Genomic DNA, 27,921 nt, shown 5'->3' with positions numbered 1-27,921 from the left:
GCTGGCAAGGTGTTGTTGCGGCCCTATGCTCCTCGAGGAGTAACAAGGTCTAAACTAAATATATGAAAGATAAAGGTGACAGACTACAATCAATGCAATGCTATGCCTAAAGTTTACACAACTCGTCTGTGACCTTTGTAATGACTAGAAACCAACTTGAAGAAGACTTTTACCTCATATGCTCAATGCTGGCCAATCAAATGACAGCCCAATTCAGCAACCGTCTCTAAAGTCATACACATGAGGCATTCAAGCTTTTAAACTGGTAATCTACAAGAACTAATAACAGAACCTATTAATCTGGTGGTGAAGAATCAATTATTTTGATGTACATACACAAGATTGATTGGCTGTGAGAAAAAGCGATAAATCTGTAGAGAAATAACCTGCTTCCAAAAGAGGTGAAAGTTATTATGACCCTTTTGTATGGCAGCTCAGCTCACAATCTTTGATGCAGTGGACTAACTTTCACAGACAGAAATATTGCTCCATATCGCTCTTGTTAGATCACCATGCTAACAGTCATTGTAAGACTAGCTTCCTGAAGATGTACAATGTCAGCCATATCAGACCCGCCTTTACCTTGCAGGAAGCTTGCTGACAGCTCGACATCAAAAACTTCCTGAAGCAAATGAAACGAAGATGCAATGCCAGTGCACTTATGTAAAATCTCAGTAATGGCAAGATGGATGCTGATGTTGGTAGAATTATTTTACTTATTCAAATGACAAAATATAGATAAGAAAAAAAAGAATAAATTTCTTTCTTTGTGCACCTCTCTCTCTTACATGTACCTCAACTGTTACAGTTCAATAATGATCCATTGATTTAATCCACAGCTAGTGAACACAGAAGAGAGATAAGGTAGCAACTGTAGTATAGGAAAGGGGATAAAATGGTGGTTCTTCCAGACTGGCTGCTGGTCAAGCCCGAAGTTATCATGCTTCAATTGCCTGTGTTTACAGTCAGCTGCCTGTGCATCACAATGGCCAGTAAGTGATGCTCAGTCACCTCGTAATCCCCTAGCAGAAATGGAAGGGATGGAGCTTCCAGAATGGAAACCCCGGGATATTAGAGTTTCAAACCAAACCTCAAGGGATCAGGATCATAACAATTCTCTCCATTTCAGCTTAGACATTGTAAAAGCCTAGGCTACATATCCAGTCCCTTTTTTTAAAAAAAAAACTCCTCCTTGGCAGTTTGCACCTGCAGATGCAAATTAGCTACAGTTCAGTTGCATGGATTCTTTCATATTGAATGAGTTAATAAAGAATTAAGCTCTGTAAAAATCATCTAGCAGGTGAGTCAACACTAACATTTTAACCCCTTACATGCATTTCTATAGGTAGTCAACATACCATGGTATTTTTGAGTGCTGAGGTCAGTAAAAGACATTGTGGATACCCTGTTCCACCATGTCTTGTTACCAACCACAGATTCAGGAATAATTTTTAAACTAAATCATCATGTAGACTCATGAACACCCATGCTTTTCACACAATTCACTGCATCTCTCTCATCCGGCTTTCTTCAGTTTGTTTCACAATGTGTAAAACCTGTGACCAAACAGCACTACACTGCTGAATAAATTTTGAAGTCCATTTCTGTGAGCATAGCAAGTAAAAGAGGTCTGGAAAGATCCTAATCACACTGGCAGAATAAAGATCAATGAATGGGCTGTTACACACACAAATTCCACTGGCTGTCATGCTTAACATTGCCAGCAGGCCCTCAAGGGACAGCATGCAAGTGCATGCCCACACACACATATATAGGCAGGAACCTTTGGCATTATCTATACGTAGGCGGTATGAAATAGCTTAAGTCCGAAACAAATTTGTCACAACAGCACTCTACTGCACTGAGAATCAAATGTCAGAGGATTCCGCCACATAAAATAACTTGGCAGACCGATCGCACTTACTCATGATGTATTTTAGCAAAAAGGGTAAGAATGCAGCTTCGATTTTTCTCCACCCACATACCTTCCCTGCCACCCACCCTTCCCTGTAGAGAGCATACAGAGCATGAGAATGCATTAGTTCAAAGGAGGATGGTATTTTCCAGAAAACCAAGTGATTGTCTGCTTATCACTGATGTCATTGCTGCAATGTTCCTGTCTTCCTGCCCGCCACAGAATGCTACTTGTGATCGATCTAATGGCCCCCAGACATTTTCCATCTCAAGTGACCTTACATGCTTCCGATTTCATGTTTGCCCAGAAAAATAATCCATAATAAATGGATCGATGTTAAACCTAACATCACAATGACAGCATGGGGCAGGTTACTGTGAGCTAGCAATGCATTATTTGCAGCTTGAAAGGATGCTGTGTGCTAGGGTTTGTTTAACAACACTGCCTTAAAAAAGGTGAACTCTTCTGCAACTGATAATAAAAATGAACATCTTTTATACGCTTTTGCAGAAATTTTCTCAAGAAATGACCCACCACTGGCTGACACCTTGGTGCATGAAAATAATTCTTCAATCAATCCTGTATCATTCTGTTGATCAAGACCGATAGGCCCAATAAAATCTCATTCTAGTTCCTGCTGGCACCGCAGCAGGTGTGAGATCCTGTTTATGATAAACACAGCAGCATTTCAGCATTAGCTTGCTGCAGTCTGTAAGGCATACACTATTTCTGTAACATGTAATGCTTCCATGTTTTTCATCCATTTATGTCATCTATAAATGGTACTGCTAGAAGATTAGAAGAAAGAAAATATCCCCTGCTTCTCTTGTATATTTTTTGCTACAAGGCATAATTGTCTCTGCATTCAATCTTTAAAAGCAATAGCCTCATAAACTCCTTCTCAAAACAGACATTTTACAGATCTATAACTATGCAATATTCTGTTTGCCATTTCAAACCAACCTTTCTAACAGAAGCAATATTGATCTGCCTTCTTACCCTTTCTTTTATCTTTTTAAGCCCAAGATTAATTTTCTCTAGGAATATCAATAAAAACCATCCCTGATGCATTGGACTGTGAAAGTTAATACCTGCAATATATTGTAAGTGTTAGAAACTAGCTGAAAACTAGAAATAGGATTCAACTTCCTATCTGAATAAAATTATCTTTCACTCACGTAAATTTTGTTTATATGTCATTAAAAAAGTGAACTAAAACTTATATCTAGAGTCAAGACTTACACATAAATGTGGTCAGACTCACCCTTGGAAAAGCAAAGAACCACTGTTGTGCATAAAATCTGGAGGTTTGCTTTGCTTTCTCTTGATGTCTCGTAAAAAGTTTCATGATGGGCCCAAAGCACATGATATCCCACAATAAACTGCCACGAAATGCTTAACATAAATACTGTGAACTAGTCTGCAGCCCCGTTAGTTTTACACCTTTGCTTGCTTGCTTGCAAAAACTTTTAACAAAAATCTTGAACGATAAAATTTACACTTCATATTATTTCAAATCCACACTGGGGAAAGTTCTAGCTGAATGCAACGAACACAGTTTGTCATCCACTCTGCCTAGCACCTCTACAGCTAACTACTGACTCAGAATGCAAGTGACAGGGTCAGCTTGGTGCCTGGATGAATGCATTCATTATTCTTCCTCCTACCGCCTGTACCCCCAAATAATTCACAGACTGAGCCTATGGGATGCCTTATGCCACCTGACAGGTCTATGGCAGTCACCTGATGGAAGAGAAAGGGTGGGGAGAGGTAAGGTTCAAAGAGCGGTGGTGTTCACCTGCAGGCTAGGTAAACTGGGACAGGTACAGATTTAAAGACTGCTTATAGCTGTTGCATAAAAGGCAAGATATAATGTGTTTTAAGTGTTTTTATTTCAATGTTGCTTTTATTTAGTACTCAACTCCGCAAGAGTTCAAAGGAAAATTAAAGAGTATGAGTATTTAAATTACAAAAAATGGGAACCTAATTTCTAGAACTACTCTCTCTCTAGCAGCACATTACTATGACCGCCTTTTTCCCATGAATTTCTTTACTTTTCATACTTCTGCATGTTCCAGCCTCAGACACACTGCATATGTCAGTCACACCTCAAATGTCTTCATAGTCCCTGCTTTTTTTTTTATGCAACAGAGCCCTGCCATCACCAGCTAACACCATCTTCTAGTGCATCTGAGACAGTCTCTGTAAAAACAGTCCCCTCTGACACTATAAGTCATGCTCAGAATCAAAGGCTATGCTGTCACGTGCTATCTGATAGTGCAAGTCACATGCTGACACCTGGACACTCAGCACAGGCCAAACTGTCATTAGTTACCTGTCAACATGCTTGCTCAAGCATGCTACATATATGGATAGTGGCAGGCAGATATTACAAAAGTAACAAACTTCTCAGATTTTGTTTGGTCATCTGAAGTGCAACTGTCTTACTTCAGCAATCGGTAGAAAAAAGACTTTTGTGTTCTAATAGTGGATGTTGCCTAATGGATCTTTTTTTATGTAAACTGACTACAGCAGAGCAGTAAACAGCTTAAAATGACATGCCGCCAACTGCAATCAGCAGTAAGAATTTGTGATTTACAGCTCCTGAATTTCACTTTGATAACAATGGAAGTATTTTATACCATACAAAACGTGAAAACAAATGGAAAGATCTGACTCACTTGTACCAGCAGACGCCTGCCATGATGATTCCGATTGCAGCTGCTACACTGCTTGCTGCCACCGTCACTAGAAAAGCAATATTATTCATATTAGGCCATCATGATGCAAAAATATTTATCTAGCATGGTGCCCTAATGATCTATAAATAAAGCTTTCTTTTCACTACCTGCCAAACACAAAAACAACTAACCAACAAGCCCATCCTAGAAGGGTGTGGACAGAAAAAAAAACCTTTCCTAAACAAAAAACCCAAAGCAGCTTGTCACAAAACCTCTAGTGGTAAAAATGAGACAAAGAAGAAGAAATTTTACACTTTGTATTGATAGCTTTAAGCAGCTATATTTTATTTCTGCTACTTATATAAAACAATGGTTATAACAGTCTTCTGTGTACAGAAGTGCACGCACATGTGTGTCAGGGTGTATTAGTAAATAAACTGCATGACAGATACAACAATGAAATCGACAATATTTCCTGTAGACTGTTTCCATTCTAATGCAGCTCTAAACTGTGGCTTGTAGTCATTAAGGACATTTACCTAAGCTTTTACTCTACTCAAGCTTGGTAAATCTGCTATCCACAGACAGCAGCTAAACCCCTCATTTGTGAACTAAGGGTAGGCCTACCAAAACCATTTTGTCAGCCAATAATTTATCAGAGGACCCCACCCACTCAACCAACCCTTGGGATAATTTTCTACTGTGATGGATAAATGTGGCAAAGATCATGATGGATTTAGCTCAAAACAACCGCACACACAATATTTGTGATGTCTACTATTTGCTCAAAGATCATCACTTGACAAGAAAAAAAATTCAAGCTTATGGAGTTTCTTGCTTGCTTTTTCTTATGTTTGATATTTCTCATTCTATCAGTGGGTTTCCCACTTCACCCTTTCACTAAAGAATGCTTGCGCAATGGCACCCTTTTGTTTTGTAAATTTTCACTGTGCTAGTCGGTTAGGCAACTTCACCTATTCAGTGGCTCATGAATCAGGGGGGTAGCAGTCTGTAAAGGTTCGTGGCCTAATGGCCAAGAACACCGATACCACAAATTTCTCTGTAAGGCATCCTGACACATACACGCTTATAGGTACACTATGACAACATGCATCAAGTATGCACAAACATGCTAATGAACTCTCAACTGAGTCCCCCCCCAAAAACCAATACACACATGTAAATACATAAGTATGTGCATGCGTGGACATGCGAACACTTATGTGCACACACACACAACAAAATCATGTTTATTCATGCATTCTTTTGATCTCTCTTTTTGGGGGTTTGGAAAAGGTTGAAACTGAATGAGTACTTACCAATAAATTTGATACTAAATTAAGCCACACAAACGCTGGCAAAAATAAGGCACTGGTAGAGACACAAATACTCACTGATAAATATGATGCTACTGCTAGCCACATGACCAGATGAGTCAACCCCTTGTTGCTGATTTGATGCCTTGGTTGCAATGACTGGAAGAGCAAGTGGCTCTTTCCTGTCATCGTTGTCAGACATCGGAAGCTTGACTTCTCGCACTGGAATTGATCTGGTGGTTCTCTCTAACGTTTGCTTTTGCGCTATTCCTACTGGTGCAAGTCCATTATTGTAGTCATCATCTTCCCCATATTGGTCACCTGGTTCCACAGCTGCAGACAAAAAAAAAAAGGCAATGTACTATTATTTTATTTATTTACTTTTTCGGGTGTGTTGGTGAGTGGGTAGGAGGGGTCAGAATGTTTTGACAATCCTAATGCTTATAAGTTCCATTCATTATTAACTTCGAGAAATAAAAAGACTCTCACTAGATTATCTCAATTTGTTACTGCAGAAGACATAGAGCTAGAAGAATTAATAATTAATGTATGTATGTTTGTGTGTGTGAGAGAGAAATTACACGTATTTTATCCTTTCACAACTACCTATGGTAGGTGTAATAAACAAAAATTTAAACCCAGTGAACAAGAGATACAACCTACAAAAATATGACACTACAAAAGTGTCCACAGTAGCAAAACCTTTCTTGTCCCACCAGTTACACAGTTTTATTTACAGCATATAGAAGCTAAACAGACAATGAATTAGTCATGTCTTAACTCATAGCATTTATATGTCATAGCATATTATCTTCTTTTCTGTAGTTGCACTAACTGTTTAAATTGTGAGTTCTTTATGAATTATAACAGTGGTTCTCAACGCACACTTGTGGGCTGCACGCTTAAGGTAGTCCACGCCTGACAGTCATTACATGTCAGCAAAGTGATGTTTATTGCCTTAATATCTCATCAAAAACAACTACATTCATCGCATCAACATTTTAATAAAGAACTTTGTAAAGTATGTAATTTTATGTAAGCTTATGACCATACTACTGTCACAAAAGTACATTTAGTTTTGAACTGTAATGAAACAAATGCGGCAGTTTAAATTTGAAATTCGCAGTACAAAGTGATTTTAGGCCTTGGTGGTCCATCGTATTTTTTATTTTAGTTATGTGGTCTGCAGTCTAAAATACTTTGAGAACTACTGAAATATAAGTTCTCTTTAAAACAAAAGATGAAATGAAATAACGTTTGAATTTAAGTGTTTGAACCCAAACGGTTTCTACATTTCCCACACATAATTTCATGGTCCGTACTACTGAAAAAAAAAAGAAGTCGTCACTTGCTGAATGGTGAATAGATATTATTGGTAAGAGAGCTGATAATAAGAGTATTGGCATTATGCGAAAGTATGAGGCTTGGGAAATGATAAATTGAAATTGGGAGCTGTGGGTGATACAAGAATGATGACAGCTGAAAGGAAAAAAAAAAACTGCTTACATTCACCCGCGCTGTATCGCTCCAGCATACGCTGGTCTTTGTTGAAGCGTTTTAGCAGTGCAAGGATCCCATCATCATTACTGTCTGGAACATAATTACCAAAACATTGATACCAAATACTGGTACACAGATAGGAATAGGCCTAAGTAAGATATGCATAAAAACTGTAAATTCACTTACACACTAAGTTTCTATAGACATTCAAAACTATGTGAATCAAAAAATACTGACTGTGTGTGTATGCAGACAAGTATGTGCAGACAGGTACACACTCTTAAGTGCTTGTGTACTTGTATATATACTTTCTTGAGTGCTTGTGTACTTTTATACATACATATACAAACATGGATACATAGACCAGACACATTTCACAGTTAAGATGGAATGAAAAATAGTTAATCAAATAGTTAATTACCTAGACATCTTGATAACATTGAAGGGGAAAAAAGTAAATCAGTATTCCACAAAACTTTTTTAAAGTCACACATTCACACTCCATGTAAATTTACTCACATACACAGAGAAGACAGCAGCACAGCATGTACACCTACAACAAATTTTTACTTTCTTTGTGACTAAGGGGAAAAAAAATTATCCCATGGATTGATCTGTGTGCTTCAGCTGCTATCCTATCTGTGTTAGGAACATAAGTACAGCAAATGGCCTTAATGAGCTCAACAAGACAAAACAGTTGATTCTAAAACAAGGCACCTCAGATACTGCCTCAAGATGTTCAAGAAAAATCTGCTTTGGCAAAAAAAAAAAAAAAAATCACTTTCAATCTCCGGCATGTGTGTTTGTTTTTTTTTTTTAAACTGCACACCCTCCAGATTTTACATAATTTTTGCTAACTTTTGGTGGAGTGAGAGGATATTAAATAAATCTCATCACACTTTTGCATAGTTTAATAGCTTCCAGGTTTCAGTGAAACAAAATTCCTCCCTGTATGTAGGAAAAGGTAAGGGGGGGGGGGAAATTGGTGTTTTACGCCGTGTCAGCAACGAAGGCTATATTACGGCAAGCAGCCAGCCCTGTAAACAGATGCCACGTGCAGAGAAAGAACAGCGTGCCCGAGACGAGAAATGAACTCAGGGCAGCCAACCTTCACTGTATTGGTGACAGGCGCTAACCGTTGCGCCACTGGACCGCTCTAGGAAAAGGTAAGAGGAATTTATTCCACTTAGTGACAATGCACAAGGAACTAACTTCAACAAGGGCTATGATGACAACACAAGAAACAGCCAAATAAAACTAAACTCAAAACTTGTTTGCTTTACACACATGATACGACTACAGCACACAAAAATCACAATGAACACAAAACGACTGAGCTCCATCACTTCGTGTAACTGTTCTTAGTCGAAACTTGTACTTTACCTTATTTCCCCATTTTTCTCCTTTTCATAATCAACACCAAACTCAGCACTCTAGCTTTTCGTTATGCTGACAATTTTCATTAGCTCTCTAATCATCTTTCTGGCTTGTAATTACTCCTTTCAGCGCACAACGCCCTCATAAAAACTTTCCCTTAGAATGAGGGCACAAAAACCACCATCTGACCTGAGAGGAAAGAGCCTACATTTCTGCCGCTTTCACGATCCAAAGCTAAAAAGCTTGATTAGGGGGTTAATTTGGCGGGTCATCACTCATGGTGGAGGTGGGTGACTCGATGTGACACGTCACCTGCAAACGTCTAGTAAATAAAAGCAGCCAGATTCTAGTGGAAAGAGCGCCGTTAACTGCTGTACTGTGAGGCCGAGCACCGCTATCAGATAAGGACCTTCTCCTGTTTACGAAAATGTGGCGGAAGTCGCCACACTAAAGACGCTTTCAAGAGAATCGATCGTCTTCGCCATCACCTTCTGTGTTAACGACGACGGAATGGAAAAGAGGAAAAAGGTGAGAGGGTAGGGGCGACATCAAAGGATCCCACTGGCAGGCAATCTCATTCGAGGAAAACGCTTTTTGTTCACACACTGTTGTACCCTCAAAAATTTTTTTTTAATTAAAAAAACCTGGATGAAGAGTGCTAAATTCTAAAAATGGATGCATATTTTAAAGTCTTTGACACCTGAAACCTTGGAGTGAACGAGTTGTGCGCTTGTAACTTTTAATTATGAAAGACATGGCGGTGGGGTGAAGGAGGAAATGAATCTCCCCGTCCCCTCTCCCAAAGGCCCACGATTTCCACACACCCATTCCTCAATGGCTTTAGAAACGACTTTCAGGCACGACACCCGTTTCACCAACGTTGCTGTCGTTCGCCATCAACAGCTAAGTGCAGTCGTTTGCACCAACACACACTCAAGACTTTCGTCCTTGCGGGGATCCCCGCAGCCCTCCCGCTCGTGTTTACTTTCCAAAAGGCCACTGTTTACGTTTTCAACAAGGCCTTTATCTTGTTTACGTTTTAGACTGCGACCCCTAGCAGTCGATGCCGAAGACAAAAGTTGCACAATGAGCGATGAGCTCGGCGATCTGTCACTCTGAGGACCGATAGCTCAGGGGTTTACAGAAGTCAGGTGGACACGTGGCATACGGCAGCTTCTCACGCACTCAATCTACACAAAAGGTACATCAACACAACAAAGAAAAAGAGGATGGGGAAGTTGTTAGAGCTCCATGGTTAGTAGGTGGCCGTGGCCCCTGCCCCAGTAAACGTAGGCGGTTCACCTTGTCTACACCTGGCAAATGGAGAGCAAATCCACCCCTTCCTCTTCTGCCATCTTAATGAATCAGGTATACATTTCTGTTGAACAGCGGCCGAGGATGGGAGGAGTTGGGAGGTCGAGGGAGTTGGGAGGAGGGGAGGTATAGCCATAGGTCCATTTTCCACATAAACTCGTGCGTGCACGCGCGTACATCACACACGTATAAACTCTGGCGCGCAGATGTAGATGTATTGTCTTTATCTCTTTCTTGTATACCAGCATATTTTTTTTATTTTAAACTTTGTCAGCCCTCTCTAAATGTGTTTTACCGATGCGAAACAACCCTCCTCCTTCATTGCGTGTTGGCTAACCCTTCTGTTTGCTTGCCTCTCGATAATTGTCAGTTCCATTTGCCGCCAGAACCCCCGTATTGTCGACACCTTTCCTCCCTCCATCACCCAACCCTCTCTCTCTCCAACCGTCTGCGCGTTTTAAGCAATGTCTTCCGAACACGCATGAAACTGGATGATAAGGCTTCGCATAATTGTATGTCCATTAGCACACATCTGCCCCCAGCATTTTCTCTTGCCTCCCTCCCCGGGCGCGCTGAACGCTAATCTCTATCACGTGCAGTGCCCCACAGTGTCCACAGCTCAATCACCTATAAGTATGACGTCAACTCGGCCCACCACTTTCTTGGGGATTTACACAGTTACCAAGACGAGGGAGGTAGATCGATGAAGAGGGCCTCGTCGGCAAACAGGGTCGCAACAGTATGACCACCGCTAGTAGGTCACAGCGGATGGGATGGGAAGGGGAGGATGATAGCGAGGGCGCCGCCACAGCGCGTGGCAGTGCGGCGGGTGGAGATCGAAGAGTTATGAATGGCAGGCGACAGAACCACGATGTCAGTGTGTTCCAGTTTCCTGACGTCCAGCGTTTTTGGTGTCATAGCAACAATTAGCGCCCTATGGTTATGTTTGTCAGGGACCAAACACCAGCTGCTCTCTGGCGACTGTTCGTGATGCCACCCGAGAGACCACTCTTACTTTAATAGCTACGACTGGCAAGTTATTTAATGACGAAATCGCCCTGCCACTGGCATTAACAAATTCCACCAGGCGGACACGTACCACCTGAACCCTCTTTTTTTCAGGCCATGCTGATCTCGAGAACATGTCAAAGTTCCCCCCTCCGCCCACGCTTCTAACAAAACTTGTAAGGTTGTAACAAGTTCTGCCTCAATGCACCTGAAGGGAGAAGTAAAAAAAATGCCCCCTGTTGGCTTAACACAATTCCCCTTTCCACCCACAGACGGATTAAAATTTTGTTAAGCAATGACTACACAAGCAAAACCAACCACACCTCACTTGCAGACAAAAAAACATTCTCTTCAACCTCTTCAAACTACCTCCCTCCTTCTCTCCGTCACACATATAGAGCAACATCATCACCAATACTACTTGTGAAATTTCTGATCGGTCTTAGAACTTGATGCCAGTGATTGAAGCAATCATGAAAGACATAATCATGACAGAGGGTCAGTAAGATTCCGAACTTGAAGGATACTAATAACAGAAGAATATCGGCAATGACAGGAAGTCTGCTGATGTCCCTTACCAGGCGGCTGTAATGAATCTGAACAATGTTCTTCTGAATCAGGGTTAATAAGCCCTGTATCAGTGCATCAAAGACCATCTCTGGATGCATTATGAAGAAAAATAAAAAAAACTTATGCATGTGTAGGAATGACAATGCTAATCTTAGCTGACATTTTTCAATCTCAACCACAACTTAAGCATTTATTGTATTTTTAAATATATATATACTTTCTCTCATGTGGTGTGCACACGTACGGACATGGAGTACATGCCTGTCTCAGCTTTATTTGCCTTCTTAGCATGAGAAACCAATAGACTGTGTCAGAGAGTGACAGCCTTATTTTTACAGAGCTATTTGGTCAACCACAAACTTGACAGCACATAGCTGCATCAGTTTTATGCAAATGGCAAAGCAGCAAGTGAAGAAAATAAAAAAAAGTGATAATAAAAGTGATAGGCGAGAAAGGCACACAACAGCATTTTTCATCCCCAAAAAGTAAACCACTGGAAACAATCTTCTTTGTCAAGTCAGAGGGAAAAAGCCGTAAAGTGCTCAATGAGGACATTACAACTCTTTTTATATTTATAAACAGTATTTTATCTTAGCAGGATTTGTTTCAAAATTTTGCAGATCCTTGGGAAATCTAAGAATCTAGAGAACAATTCTGTAGTTAAAGAATAGGGAAAAGCGCTGGCTTTTTCAGCACCATGAAATTAACTTTCCTGTTCACATTAGTGGGCTTGTGATCCTATTTTGGCACAGAATCAAAGGAAGTGATTCTATATACATCCACTAGGGACTAGCAGATGTACAGGAGTCAATACTAATTTTCTTAAAGATGGATTACAAGATATCAGTGAAACATTTCCAGTAAAACTGCATAGATCAAATCAATATAATACTACACAATTGTGTCAGAAGTAAACAATATTGACTGCTCTTACATAAACTGTAGCCGATAAATGTACATTGTTTTGACTGTATCACAAAATGTATTCTACACAAGCTCCACACTATAAGGCTGACTGTTTTCACCAAAAATATCTTTTAAACAGTAGCCCTTTCAACACTGATGTTTCAAAATTTCAGCTTCAAATAAAATTCATACAGTCTCATTCCGTGTAACACATTCTTATTACAATATCATACACCAATGAAATGTCCAATATAATGTATTCTGACATGACTGATACCAAAAATAAAATACATCCTGAACATTCTGCAATCACAGAGAAAGAAACATGTAGAAGCAGAAGTAAACACATGTCTTCTTTCTCTCTAAGTGCATATATGACAGCAGTGATGTAGAGTCTTATTATCTATCTTTCTCTAGTCCATTACCAGGCTTTTAATATTCTGCATACTTTATGCTAGAATATTAGACATATTGCCTTCTTTGTTCAGATCCACAGTTTTAGGCTTTCTGTAGAGAGCTTCTAATTTAGTGGATACTGGGAATATGGTCCACAAGTGCACTGGAAAAGGGGAGGGTGTGCATGCATGCTTGCATGTCTGCATAGTATCAAAGAAGCATTTAAAATCCCTTGAGTGATTGCAATCAAAATGATATTAATCATTCTAGTACAAGCAAATTTTATATTTAAATTTGGATCTGTGACTATCCTCTTACAGGCAACTATGAACGTCACTCAATCTAAAATGGCAGCTAAGCCATCATAATAGGTTAGCTTTCTTCACACACCCCTGTATATACACACACAAACCACAAAGTACACATACACCCCCAATAGGAATCAGCATACTCTTCTTCTTTCATACTTTATAACATCATTTTGTATGCTGGCAAATAATGTATACTATGGTTTCAGACATTTATAGTAAATAAACTGTATCAAACTGTAAATAATGTTTGCTGGTCGTTATCAGTGATATTGTTGTTTTAACCAATGCTGCAGAGGAATATCATTTATAAATTACCAAAAACAGTTGCACAATAAAAAAACTGATGGGACTGGCAGTAAATTCTTGGTCAATTTCTAAAGCTTTGGTTAACGCCTGTAGTGTAGTATTTATTAGTATGTACATTTATTGATCCAACGAAAGGACCCCAGCACCAACACGAAAACTTATTTCAGCAGCCACTTGTTTTATTAGTAAGCCAAGGCAAATGATGCCAGGTAATATTTGTGTTTTTGTACGTCCTATTAAACACACAAGTCAAAACACAAGTTTCTAGATCCGCGTCTGTCAATCCGGGACTGGACACATAAACCATCCACTGACAAAACAGACGAAAAACGACATCTGGCTGCAGCGTTAAACGTGCTGAAAATGTCCCTTACCTTGACTTCTCCGCTTGTTAAATCGACCTTCAGCGACGAGAAGAGTTCCTGGAACAACCAGAACCAGACCGACTATCACACACTTCCAAGACATTTCGAAATGTCGGTGAGTCGTCGGACTGAGAGTGATTATCCACAGGCCATCTTCTCCCAGCTTGTCAGCGGCATATCATTCTCGAGCTCCCTGCGCGCTCTCGCGAGACTATGACGTCACGCATACGGAAATGCAAACAAACATGGCAGACGACGAGGATGTGTTGTTTGAAGTAAGTACACACAATCCCGCTAACCTGTAGCTTTTTCGCAAAGCTTGAGAGCAGTTCGATTTAACAAACACAAGATTCATATAGTTTTGCATAATTTTCTTTAAATATTCTTTATATTTTGTTTGTTTACCTAATTTAATTGCTATCCGATGTTTTTGTACTTCCGACACAGTTGCTCAGAGAGCGACATGGCTTTTTATAACATGCATGTTATTGTAAGCACATTTTTGTTTGTGTTGTGTTTTTTTTGTGTTTTCCATATGCATTTCGTAGCAGAAGCTAGATATTTTCAAGCACAAACAAAGAACAGTAAATTATACATTAATCGCAGTCATAACATGTATAATCCAATTTTTGACAGAGATGCTACTGATTGAACTCACCTCCAGCTAACATCAAACAATGCACCAAATTTATATAGATTAAGAACTCTTCAAGGATACTCAAAAATATTTTTTTCATTAGCTTTGACAAAAAATAATGGCTCAGGCCTAAATACATGGAGAGTTTTAAATGAGGGGACATTAAAAGGCATGATGGCTAGATAATCAAAGCCAGTCCCTATTACTACTGCTACATTTTGTACGTTCTCCTGAGTTCAATGATAATTAATAATTATGATGACGAGATGAGAATCATAAAGATAATGATCAATATCATGATGAGGTAAAATGATAAATTTTCTTGCATTGGCTATCCCAGTGTGTGTTGTGTTGCATATATAATACATATATAAATTATTCATCATTTGCAGGGCTGCTATACAGACTTAAGGTATCTAAGAATAAAACATTGCATCGTCTACCTCCAGAGAGATGGAAATCAAAATATATTATCTTGTGTCGAGGTGAAAAGCTGGTATTGAAATGCTTTAGGAAGAAACCCAAGATACGAAAACTCTCAAGCAGACACAAAGAAGTAGCTTTATATCCATCCTTTAAGGTAACTAATTAGAAATACCCGATGATGAGCACTAATTAACACTAAATGTCCATCATTAAGGTAATGGTTTGATACTGGATGATATGCTAAGCCACACTAAATATTCTTTTTAGTGTCTCTTCCAAATGTATTTAGGGATTCAGTCAGTATTTTTAAAGCTTGAAATATGTCATATCTATATTTCAACTATCCTCAAGTCCTTAATCATGGTTTGTGATGTTTTCTTTTAGAAACCTAAAATGTAAATGTTTGTTTCATTTAAATTTATGGATCAAATCTGTGTTATTCGTTCATTTAACTTTTCACCAGAGAATGCAATTATTAATTCATTTACACACTGTTGCCATCCTTTATCAGGTTGACAAGCTGAGTAATATCAATGGTCGAGCTTTTGCTGTCCAGATCACTTCACCAGAGCATCAGCTTTGCTTTTCAGCAGATGAGCAGTCGACGATCGACATTTGTTTTCCTTCTTCAGAGTCAAGTGATGCTGCGGGAGACCATCAAAGGTTAGGTGGAGCAGTGGTAGGAGTCTCATGTCAATTTCTCATGGGTGAGATCAAAAGTCCATTCTGTCATATAAAACAATAACAGGTGAATAAACAAGCCATATAAATTCAGCCAACTAATTTTATCAATATACCCTTATTGTATCTGGTATACGATTTGGGGAAATAACTATATCTGTATGATGGATAAGAGCTGTGAGGATTGTAAGTTTGAACCAAAAATATTCATATTTATTTGATTAATTTTCTTTTTATACAGTGTTGCTTTGTTTGATCCCAATTAAGTTTGTGCAATTTTATCTGTATTAACAGATGGTCTATTCAATGTTGAGCCAGAAGAATCAGAAGCTTCCGAAGAATTGTGCAAAGGGAGCTAAATACTTGCTGCATGTTTCGCCTTGGACTTCTCTAGTGTTGCAGTTAGTACTTTGCATTAAAAAAAATCTTTCAGTAGATAGCAATACATTTTATTTGTAAATATATGAATTCTTGCTTCATTTATGGTTTTTGATTCCGAAACTTATGAATACAGACATGCATAATTAGAAGCATTTGTGTCCATTGTATACATGTAATGTGACAGTGGGTTAATTATTAATTATGCCTCTAAGCAACATTAGACTTACATTTTCGCAAGTTAGAACTTAATGTCAAATAGTGTGCAAGCCTTACTCTGAAATTGGGATTTATTGATGCAGAGAAGTCGCTGTGTTTAGCACAGTGGCCACTGAAGAGCATACGTTTCTACGAGAGTTTCAAGGTGGTGGCATTTCACTATTTGAGGAGGTAAAGTGGCCCCATGGGAGAAGGAGTCTTTGTGTTCCATACACAGCCTGGAATAGACAGTCAACTCTACAGTGCTGTTTGACACTTCATCATCAGCACATTAGACAGAGTCAAGGTCTGTCTATTAGTTAAGCAGCTTTCACCCACCCTGCCTTAACTCTATCAATTAAGTCTACATCCAAAAATGTATCAATTTTTACCCTTTAATAAAATTACATTAGAACTAGAAATGACTAAAGCATAAGGGAAATTTGTTTCATCAAGAAAAAAAATTAAGAATCTGAATTTTCATACCTGAATGTAGCATGAGTATTCTTTAATTTGTAATCACACTGGAAAAGATTTATTGGAAGTGAAAATTTAAGAAGTCTTTTATGCGCAGTTTGATACTCAGACGATCCATTCTCGCAGGGAAAAAATATCTTAATTGGGTACAAATTACTAGATAGGAGTGACTATAGTCAATTATCAGGAAAAGACAGAACCCAGAATAAACGAAAGTGCAGATCATTTACCATCTTGAATGTGAGGGCCAGCCACTAAAGTACTCTGTGGGAAAGTGCACACTTCTTAAGCAAATCATCCTTGCTGTGGTCAGAAAGAATTTACTTCCCTTTGCTGTATTTCTTCGAAGACATATTATGCAAATGCCATTTATTTTGGACAAACTGCACGTTTTCTGGTGAACAAATGTTTGTATCTAGCAAGATGAAGCTTTAAAACGAGTAAAATAATGCCTGGAAAATATTTTGTGATGCTAGTGCATATCAGTTGTAAGCCAGCATTTAAAATAAGACTGCTTTGAAAGAAGGAAAGTATAACTGTGTGTCGACAGATTAGGATACTCCAGAGATGAGACCTGTTGAGGAAGGAATAAAGGCCATAAAATTTACAAATGTAAGAAAGACTAGACTTTTTTCCTATAATTACAGTTTTATAAAATGAGTTGGATAGTAGAATTGCATAGTTTATTCAAAATGGATTAAGAAAAATGGAGAAAAAGGGCAAAAGGAGAAATACATTATAGAAAATGTGAATCCAACATTGTTACTTATAATAAGCTGTCTCATACTAAGTTATATCATTACAACTTGATAGAGAGGTTCAATGAAAGTCAGAATCTTGCTGCTCATTGTATCCAGGTTGTCTTTTAGAAAAGTTGTTAGAATTTGTTTCTTTACCAGCCAAATCAGCGTGGAACAGCAGAGGAAATAGAGGACTACATCCGTGAGCGAGACTGCTACAGTCAGTCACTTTATTGTCCCCATCCCAGTTGCCAGGTCAGAGCTGAAAAAAAATTCTACAAGACAACTGGAATACATACTGCCATCTGCAGGTAGGTATGCAGTCGCTTCTGAGCGTACAAAAAACAAGCAAAAACCAAAGGGTTGTGAAGCTTCTTGTGCAAATTTCATTACAGATTTTTAAAACATTCTCTGTATGAGCTTGAGGGCTGAGGGTTTTTTTTCTTGAAATGGCCAAAAGGCTAATGGCCAGAGGAATGCTTCAAACAAAGCTTCTGAACTTTTGCCAGACAGTTTATACAGTGAATTACTTTTGAATACACCACATTCTTCTTTTTCTAGATTAAAAAGTATAGTTTTGCTCCTCTTCCTTAAGAGTGCTCGATGTGAAGGCAGTGCATATGATAATATCATTTTCAGGCATTAACCGAAGTGGAAGTGAGAGTACATCAGATGATGCATCTTCTTTGTGAGGTATGTTTATATCTTTTCAATTTTTAAAAATGTCTGAAGTAAAGGGGAAAAAAAACCAAAGGAAATGAAAAGTATTTAGATTTTAAATTATATTTTACTTATATACCCTTTTTGTACTTGGCAACTATTGAATATTTTGTTACATATTTTTTCTTGGTGGTTTACCCAGTTTGTGTTTGTTCTGTCTTGGAATTCTTAGCCAGCTGTCACTGTTAGCATCAGCACATCCACCACCACTCAACCCGACTGGTGTCAGACAACAGCTCTCGAGCCCCATCCCTAAAGCTTCCAGACTCACACTTTTCAAAGGGAAGAGGGTAGACCTGCTCAGAAGGGCAGGAAGATTAGCAAATTCATCCCCAACAAATAGGATGGATTCAGTGTTAGAGAGTCCCCGCACAGTCTCCTGAGGCCAATGATGCACAGTTCATTTAAGCTCTCCTGAGGTAACTCTGAGGACCAGGTCAGATGGAGCTAGTCTTCATCTGTCTGCAAGACAGTTGAGCCAAGAAAGCACTGCCAGTCAAAGCTCAGATCTCTCCTTAGCTCCATTTCAAGCCTCTAATGCAGCTGCAGTCCTTGAACGTCAATCACAGCTGTTGTGTTGCATGTGACCACGCAAAGATTGAACAATCAGTTGAGGAGTGGCTCGTGTCAGCCAGCTGTGAAGATCTCAGTTGATCACATGCGAACTGTAATTTTTCGACCTCAGAGCAGTGGGCCACCGTGAGCGACAATAGCAAGCCTGTTGCCTCTGCTGCAGACGGGAACAGTAAAGAGATCAGGCTTGATGGAACAGCAGTTCCAAAATCACTCCACCTCCATTGTGTAACATTCAACAGTATCGCTCCAGCGTAGAGTGGGGTAAAGACAAAGTGCGGGACCGAAGTTACTCTTTTGATGCAAAAACTAAAAACAGCGTTGACACATCTCGGCCTGTCACCCACGATGGTCTGGACATAAAGCCATCCATCAGACAGATCCGTAAATGTAGCTGCACGATCAGTTACCAAGGAGAATCTTCAAAAGTCACTATCCAACCAAGCTTCTGAACCTTGGCAGCAAGGAACAGCTAAGTCAACACAGAATTCAGCTCACAAGACTTCCAGTCACAACAAAGATGCATCCAAACTCAGGTAATATCACTACAAATATATTTTAAAGGTCTACAATTCACAAACTCCTTTTGAGACATCTTTTTTGGCTGGCTGTTTTGTCATGGAGAAGTCAGTGATATGGTCACTATGTTTTGGAGGGGAAGACAGATTAGTCTGCCATATGCATTTGTTATGCTGTCTGTAATCAGTGTCAGATGATCGGTTTGTTTATCACTTGCAGTTCTTGGGAAAAGATTTTAAGTCAAAATATGTACACAAATTTAAGTGAAGTAGTAGTGTAGGGTGTGACAGCAAGAAAGAAAAAAATGCGGGGGTAGGAGGGTGGTGTATATGTGCATTTATGAATTAAAATATAAATAAAAACACACACAGACATGTAGATGTATATATTTTCATAGATGCAAAACAAACTTCTGTAAAATTTCTTTTTTATTGAGGGGAAAAACAACTGTCTTATTCTGTGATGTCTGAAAATTTCATAGAAAATAATACTTTTAAAAATTTTTATGGAGTTTATAAAATTGTTTGAAGCAGAAATACTAATTTCTTAATATTCACATTATTTCATTGGTTTCCAATAGATTTTTGTGTAAGTAGCAATAACATTTTTTTATGAGAGCAGGTCAAGTATCTAACACATCCGTGTATGTTGTCCTAAAATGGGAAGCTTTCTTTTTCACAGCAATCAGAGCAAGAAGAAAAGTCGATCTTTAGCAAGTCTTCTGCCTAGCCCTCTAAGACGCTACGTCAGCAAAGAGTCCATATCACGTCCTGCATCATCCTCACCATCCCCCAACCTCCGCCAGCACAGACGAGACTCATCTGCTGGCAGAAGCAACTTTCAGAGGTTTGACAGTGCTCGGTCACTGCAAGAGATGACCATAAAAGGAATCCATTTCACAGAGCAAAGCCGCTCCTTTCGCAAACCCAAGTCATCTGATGCACGTGGTAACAGGGACAAAAATGATAAGATGGTCAGTTATGCTGTCAAAAATCCTCTTGCACAAGATGTTACCCTACCTCAGCTAACGAGTCTTTACAGTTCCATGGAGCATGAACAGAACTTGAGTGAGACAGAAAGACCTGTTGTCACAAACTGTGATGTCCAACAGCCCCAGTCCCTTATCGACAGCAAGGTGCAGCAGCAGCATACACAAGAATGCCATGTACAAAATGGTGTGCCAAGATTAACAGGAAACACTTTGCAGACTTATGTGCCTAGTCACAGCATAGATGAGTCATTCTAGCTAATCCTAGACATCAAAAACCAACTTCATTCTTAAACACTGCCGTGTCTTTGTTTTTTCTCTATTGATGTGTTCTTTTGCACTTGCATCGATGAAGTGCAACTTTTTATATGTGGTGTCTGTGTATGAACAAAGAACATGCCCTCTAATAAACATTCAGGGCAATATACAGAAGATTTTAAAAAGGACTGAAATTGCCAAACAGTTGCTGCATGATTGTGATATAACGGAAAAAATATTTCATTATTTTTTTCTGTTGCTAAAACAAATGTTACCTTTTGCTCATTTTCTTTTTCGTTTAATTTATCATATTATCAGTTTTTGGAGAGGATTCTGTATAGTGTTAGCAGTGTTTTTGAAACATTTTTTTTTTTGTAACATTTTCATTTTAAAGAAAATCTTAATGCAAACTGTGGTGAACTGGAACACGTAATGCTACTAGATTTTTTAACACAGTGGCAATGTAAACAAACTGCAATGCTAAGTACTTTAAATAAAATGAATATAAAGTATCAGAAAGTGATTTTACTAACGAAAGTACTTTGTCATAATTCAAATTAGTGTATAGGAGTTGTAAATAAGAGTTGTAAATTTATAAAATGCGATTCTCTATGTCAACCAGCATGATGCTTAGTTTCCACTAATCGTCGTTTTGAATCGTTTTTACACTCTGGGACAAATAGAGTCACCACTTCCCTACCATATGAGCAGTGTTGCAAAATTTAAAACCATCTTTCCTATTTACAATCTGCAGTTTTGTTTCAGTGCTAAAATGTTTACCTTTCTTCGTCATCTTTGCCAGTTGAACTGATCTAAATAAAAGCAGGCAAAAGTTTTGATGAATTGTAAAGATTACACAATATCTGTCATAGTTCCTGTGCTGACTTAGAATGTCTGACATGTTTGAACAGACAGATCTGCCAAAAAAAGGAAAGGTGTGCTTGTTTGGTATCCACCATTGCCAAAAAACAAAAAATGTGAGTGGCACCCCTCTATGCATCATTCAGTATACAATTAAAAATATAAAATCTTAAGCAGCCTGCAGATATGCACCAAAATAATGTTTTCTCTAGATGTATTATTGATAATCGAAACTGTATTTGCTTGTGCATTTTGGTGATAACAGAATCTGGTTTGCTCAAAGTTTAGTGTTTGTTTATTGTTGCTATTTCAAGATCTAATGTTGCTAACGTGTATTTTGTTTCAAGAGGAGAAGACTAGTTCCATCCAATGTACAACCTACATATCATTAGAGTTTGTTATTAATATTTATATATTGAAAAATCACATTTGGGTAGATTTCGACAGTTTGAAACTTGCCCATTCTGAACATTATCTATTCATATGTTTATAGTAATGCTTCAGAAGATTTAACGGTCTTAATAATGAAACTGTAAGTTTTGTAATCTACTGGTCATTTTTTTTATGAGTGTACAGCAATTTGGTTTACTGTTGTGAAAAATCTGTGATCCTTGAGCATGACAACATATGTGCACAATTATAATCTGCCTGGGCATGTTTGTTGTTTGCAGAATCTAGTACACAGTAGTCTTCTGTAGCCACAAATTATTTTGATTGGTTGTTATTTTCTTTGCTCTCCAGTAATTTTAAGAAGTCTTTAAATGTGTGATGGATTGATGGATGTGAATAATTGTTAATTAGCTCTTATCTTGCCATGTCAATGACAACACTCATGTATATATATGAAACCACATTAGTAATTTAAATTATGTCAAAGGCATTTTTGTCAAATAACTGAGTTACTGAATTTAAATTTATCTGGGGCCAGACAGTGTCCTCTTGTACATGCAAGCTGTTACCTTAATGCTGTTAAAAGAAATCTCAAACTTTAAAGATGAAGACTGCTTATATAGCATTCATAATGCAAATAAAAAGGTAACACAAGCATATTATAGTTTTGTAAAATTTTGCATTTTTAACAAAGTTCTTACACATTTTTAGCAGGTATTTTTTTAAGGTTAACATTATATGTCATTTAGGGAGAGGTGATAGGCGTTCTTTGTTCTGCTGAAATCAACCCTTGGAAAATTGAACAGTTAAATGAATGCATGTATACCACTCTCATCACATGAAAATACATGTCAAAAGCAATTGAATGCATGCTAAGGCTATGCACACTGAGAAAAATATTTATGAAGAATAAAAAGTTGAGATGAGAGTAAAAAGAGAGTAAAACGATGAGCTAGTTTTAGAAAATGTCTTAAAGCACTGGTTCTCAAAGTGTGCTCTGCACACATAGACAGGTGATCCATGCCTGACAGTCATCATGTCAGGAAAATGATGTTTAAATCGCCAGATACATGAATTATTTCAGTATTGATTTCACACGAGTTTTAATTTGGTTGCATCAAACGCTCATTTACCAACTAAGTATTTATGTCACAGCACTAGCATTGTGTCATTGAATTGAGTCATTCATTACCCCTTAGTAACGCAGTGCACTTCCTTATTTTTAATTTTTATGTGTACTTGCAAAGCATGTTAACTTATTACTATACTACTATCACAAAAGTACATTTAGTTTTGAATTGTAATGAAACAAATGCGGCAATTTAAGTTTAAAATTGACAGTACAGAGTGATCTTAGTCCCTGTTGGTCCACGGTCCGAAATACTTTGAGAACCACTGTTTTAAAGAATCGACTTCAAACGTTAAAGAAAATTTCTGTTATTATTGATGTCAAAAACCTAAAACATGTTGAAAAAGAGAAATGTATCAGTGACAAAGTTCAAATCGCAAATATACAAAATTATTTCCAATTTTAAAATAGAAATGCGTGAACATTTTTTTATCCACGCTGATGATGCTTATGCTTTCTGCCAAGTCTTTGGAGCAGAGAAAGAGTAATGATGCAAGAAGGACAAGAAGAGGGATTAAGCTTGCTTATAAGCACTTTTGGAAGTGAAAATTTATTTCTTCAGATATTATTTTGAAGTGAAATAGAAATATCTTTGGTACCAATAACATCAAACCAAAATGTTTTTGATTTGTAAAATGGCACAAACATATCAGTATGGCTAACATATTCAGCACTTTTATGCTATGTTTATAGGATTTTATCAGCATTGTAAAAGGCTTTTTTAAAAAAAATTAGGTCTGTAGAAAGCATAAGCTTGGCTGCTCTTTATAATCAAGACATGCTGTAAGTGGAAGATCTTTTAATGTGCCTTATGAAACTGATTTGCATGTGTCTGCTGCACGCTGATGCAAAGGATAATTATTTGTCCTTGCACTTCATCTTAAAATAGTGACAGTAACAGAGTTTGTGCATTGCCACAGAGGTGTGTGGCTGTGTTGTGAATGAGAGAGAAAAACTTTTTTTTTCTGTTTTTGAAAGTTATTTGTGATTTGGTTTGAGGACTGTACAGGTTCAACCTGTTACATTGTAACACTACTTCCTATGTTACTTTCCTTTTTAAATTATATGTTTAATATGTTTTTTGCAGTGTTATAATATATATTTTATCAGCATCAGCAACTAGCAGATATGAACCAAATAAGCCTTGTAGTTGAGATGCCAGGTAGTCATGTTGTTTAATCTTCTGTTCTAGCATTGGACAAATGAAAATATCAGGACATTTATTGAAAAATGTGTTGACTCAGTGCATATTTTAAAAAAAAAACCCAAAAACTTGGTGGTTGTGATTCAGCATCATCTGAAAATGCAAAAGCTATATATAGTTTATTCCTTGTTGCTCCATTGAGGAGCATAGGGATGCAACAACACTCGCCAGCAAACCCAGTTTTGGGCAGCCCCCTTAAAGCTATATATGCATATTTTGGCTGATGTCCCACTAATCTGTTGTTTTAATTTCAGTGTTTTGTGTTTAATGTCTTATATGTGCACTTCAGTCATATGGGAATGCAGTTAACTCAATTGCAGTTTTCAAATGCAAGTAACAGATGAATTATTTAAGGAATATTAAGCACAAAAAAAGAGAAAGATTGATGAAGATATTCTACCCTGAACAGAAAGTATTTTGTGAGAGGTTTTAAAAGAACATATCATTAGATGATTATTGCATGATAGTGATTACAGTAGGTATCTTGGCATCTTTTATGTTTGTGAAATGCAGCTGGAAAAGACATTGTTTCACACTAAATAATTTTAAAATGCTATTTTTCTGGGTCTGTGTTACCCTTCATAAGTTGTGAGAAGGTCCCTGACAAGGGGGCAAGGTTGGTTAGAACAGATTTTTATGTTATCCACAGGATTCTGCTATTTATTTACACATATGCATTTAAAATTATAAACTATATTCAACATTTTTGTCATAAATAAAAATATTTGAGGATATTTTTGGTGAAGAGTAATACTAGTTTTTTTGTGAAAGTGAATATTAATGAAGATAAATATGATTTGCATAATTTTGTTTATTTTTACTACAAAACTTCACGCATACACACCTCTTCCTGGCTTGCACAAGTACTTTAACATTAACACTCCATTGAATCCACATACAACAAGAAGTCTGTAGTATAAAATAAAAACAAAATGTATTTTGATAAAAGATAAAAATATTTTTCTTTAAAGCATAAAGGTAATCACAATTTTATTTGTTGCTTGCTGACCTTAATGTCTAAAACTAATGAGATGGATTTTTGGACATCAAACATTTTGTACATACACATATGTGTGACAGATGCATGCACACACACAAATGTGTGTGCATGCAAACATACTCTCAATTTCAGTCAGAGTAGTCTTCTTCAAAAGACTGCCGACTACTCAACCTCAGCATCATTTCTACATATTGGGCAAGGCATTGGCAACAAAAACACATATACAAAAAAAGGGATGGGTTCCATGGCCTATAACAGCAGAGCGAACTTAATTCATCTTGTACAGGGCATAGAATACAGAAGGCAAAGGCCAGTCCTCCCTTCCCATCACCTTTAACATTCCCTGAGTTTTCCAGCATGTGCCCAAGCAAGCTTTGAATCTTCAACCTTCTGTCCTGAAGTCAAGCCCACTAACTACAGAACCAAAAAGGTCTTCTTTGAAAACAGTTTTGATCCCCTAGATCTTGACAGAAACCAAAAACTGCCAACTTCAATGTAAGCATTAAAAAAATCTTCATGTGCCCTCTTAAGGATAAAAGATAACGAATAGCACGTTTGTATAGTGCCTTTTTCCAGCATCAGACTCCAGGTGCTTAAAAATATAAACACGCAGACATAAGAAAATAATAATCAGACTTTGGAACAATATAATGATTGATCAAATATTTGAAGTGTTTATGATGCAACTAGGAGAGAAAAAAAATCTGTATGACATTCTACCATTCATGTACGGCAATTCAGTTCGTGGAACAAAAAGTTAGAACCAGCTGTTGACAGGCCAATGTAAACATCCGGTTGAAGTGACAGGCATACAGAATATGCTGTAAGAGCAAGGTATTATAGTGCTGGTGGTTATAGCTAACAGTTGAAATGTGAAATATCCTGTAGTAATATATGCGAATATTTCGGTTAACGAACAAAAATTTCGTTAAAAGTTTGTCTTGGATAGCGAACAAAATTTTGGATAACGAACGGCCACGTGAACCACACGTGACCGACCAGCGTGTCATCATTCGCGCTCGAGACACAGTTACGATCGGTCGTTCCTTATCTATGCGCATCCTTCGTATTTAGTGATTTTTGTGCTTTATTTTAGTAAGATAATCCTCAATAATGGCTCCAAAGAAGATTAAAAGCAATTAATAGTAGTGAGGTAATGACAAGGAAGCGGCCAACAAATGAATTGAAAAAGGAAATGATTTCAAAGTATGAAGGTGGCATGCGTCTGTCGGATATGTGATGTCGTATTACCGAAGTGTTTTACAAAAATGGCAAAAGGAACAGACACTGGACAAGTTTTTACCTTTAACCTCAAAGCTACAGAAAAGGGAAGTCCCCCCCGATTTTATAATGTCAAGTGTGGTCATGGAGGGGGAATCAGTAATTCCACCCCTTCCTCCCCACACCTCCTTCCAACCACGCCGTGAAAACGGCAAGTTTCCTGATGTTTAAATGCTTTCGTTAATGTTTTGATGTTTATTTAACTCCATTTATGTTGTATTATAACTGTTCTCATTAAAACAAATACCTATATAGCCTGTAACTTTCAAATTTTAACGAGTCAACAGGGGCTGGGAACCAATTAAATCTATTTCCTTTATTTGTTATGGAAACAATAGTTTCGGATAACGAACAGCTTTCCAGAACGGATTAAGTTCGTTAACCGAGGTTCCACTGTACTTTACCCTTAAGGTTCTTACACAGAAGGTGAACCTTAAAAGATGAGGGGAATTTATGGTAAAAGAATGGGATATATCTCTTACATAGAATTGTATATTTAGGGCATATTAACAGAAAATGGTATCGGTCTTCCACACTTTGACTATCACATTGATTGCACTTAGGTTTGTTGCTAGTTTGGTGACGGTTGTTTCCATTAAGGGGTAAACAATTACTTCTCAGCAAACACAGGACCCGTCTATGTTCACGTCGTAATATCTGGTCTATATATGTTGCTCTAAGTAAATCTGGCTGGTAATCACAGTAATCTGAAGAAGAAGAAGAAAGATACTGAATCATGCCATTTTTGGAGAGAGCAATCCTTGAATCTTTCTTTTATAGTGGTGATGAATAAGGGGAGATTACCAACTGTCTGCCATTCCCACATATCCAAAACCGTAGCTACATAATAAAATTCTAACTTGGGATGCCCAGTTGGTTCTGCCTGCCTTACCTTGTAATTATAACATGTAACATTGTCTTGGGTACCTGTGTTCTGGCAACGTTAGTATTCTGCACCAGTATTGAATAACTCTTATATATGAATCAGACACAAGAGGAAGCCTTCCACATTCACTCAAAGCTATATCATTTTTAACATCCCTACCTACAAATGAACTGACTTTTCTTTTGATATGTAGATGGTGGGAAATAGAAGAGGAAGAAGGAGACAAGAGGAAGATGAGGTAATTCCATGTTTGTTACAATTGGCGCATTCAATGCCTATGTTATTTTTATTTTTGTTCTAGTTGTTTGTTATCCATTTTGGTATTTGACATTTTTTTTTATTCATTCAGTTTTTCTGAAGGAGTGCCCATACAGCAGGCGCCAATACAGCAAATGGCGCCCATACAACAACCGGCGCCCATTCAGCTGTATACGCTCAATTATCCATTGCAGCTTAGCCCACTTTACATGATGCCTACTCGAGAAATAAGGGCAGGATGCTTGTATGCTAGTGACGCGATGGCGGCATTGTCACCACCAGAGGCACATCGACTTGAATCAGGAATTGCCTCGCTGGTGGCAAATACAATAACAGCCCACTATACTGACCC

General features: G+C 37.9%; 2 protein-coding genes across 3 annotated transcripts in view; one reads left to right on the top strand and one right to left on the bottom strand.

The window, feature by feature from the left end:
* Window positions 1-27,921, bottom strand: part of LOC112575490 — a 71,121-nt gene that overhangs the window by 8,992 nt on the left and 34,208 nt on the right. The window contains exons 1-4 of one of the 2 annotated variants that reach the window (XM_025257396.1): window positions 13,975-14,168; window positions 7,419-7,502; window positions 5,991-6,245; window positions 4,597-4,663 (exon numbers count right to left, since the gene is read on the bottom strand). In XM_025257396.1, the coding sequence (XP_025113181.1) occupies window positions 4,597-4,663; window positions 5,991-6,245; window positions 7,419-7,502; window positions 13,975-14,068 (500 nt within the window). In that variant the 5' untranslated portion in view covers window positions 14,069-14,168. Of the gene's footprint in view, window positions 1-4,596; window positions 4,664-5,990; window positions 6,246-7,418; window positions 7,503-13,974; window positions 14,169-27,921 lie in introns of those variants that run through there. The other variant, XM_025257397.1, reaches the window with a different exon arrangement.
* On the top strand, window positions 14,168-16,065 carry LOC112575494. Its single transcript, XM_025257403.1, has 4 exons — window positions 14,168-14,239; window positions 14,993-15,182; window positions 15,540-15,691; window positions 16,004-16,065. Exons 1-4 carry the CDS (start codon window positions 14,199-14,201, stop codon window positions 16,020-16,022), a joined length of 402 nt encoding a protein of 133 aa, XP_025113188.1. The 5' UTR covers window positions 14,168-14,198; the 3' UTR covers window positions 16,023-16,065.

The sequence above is a fragment of the Pomacea canaliculata genome, linkage group LG11 (genome assembly GCF_003073045.1).
Source record: "Pomacea canaliculata isolate SZHN2017 linkage group LG11, ASM307304v1, whole genome shotgun sequence".
Classification (NCBI taxonomy): domain Eukaryota; kingdom Metazoa; phylum Mollusca; class Gastropoda; order Architaenioglossa; family Ampullariidae; genus Pomacea; species Pomacea canaliculata.
Note: the sequence above shows the minus strand (reverse complement) of the source record. Positions and strands in the feature narration are given on the sequence as shown.

Bases quoted from the DNA above. Each gene is read 5' to 3' on its own strand.
- LOC112575494 (XM_025257403.1), top strand. From the start codon at position 14,199: ATGCAAACAAACATGGCAGACGACGAGGATGTGTTGTTTGA. The intron at 14,240-14,992 runs AGTAAGTACACA...TTCATCATTTGC, and splicing joins GACGAGGATGTGTTGTTTGA to AGGGCTGCTATACAGACTTA. The intron at 15,183-15,539 runs GTAACTAATTAG...ATCCTTTATCAG, and splicing joins CTTTATATCCATCCTTTAAG to GTTGACAAGCTGAGTAATAT.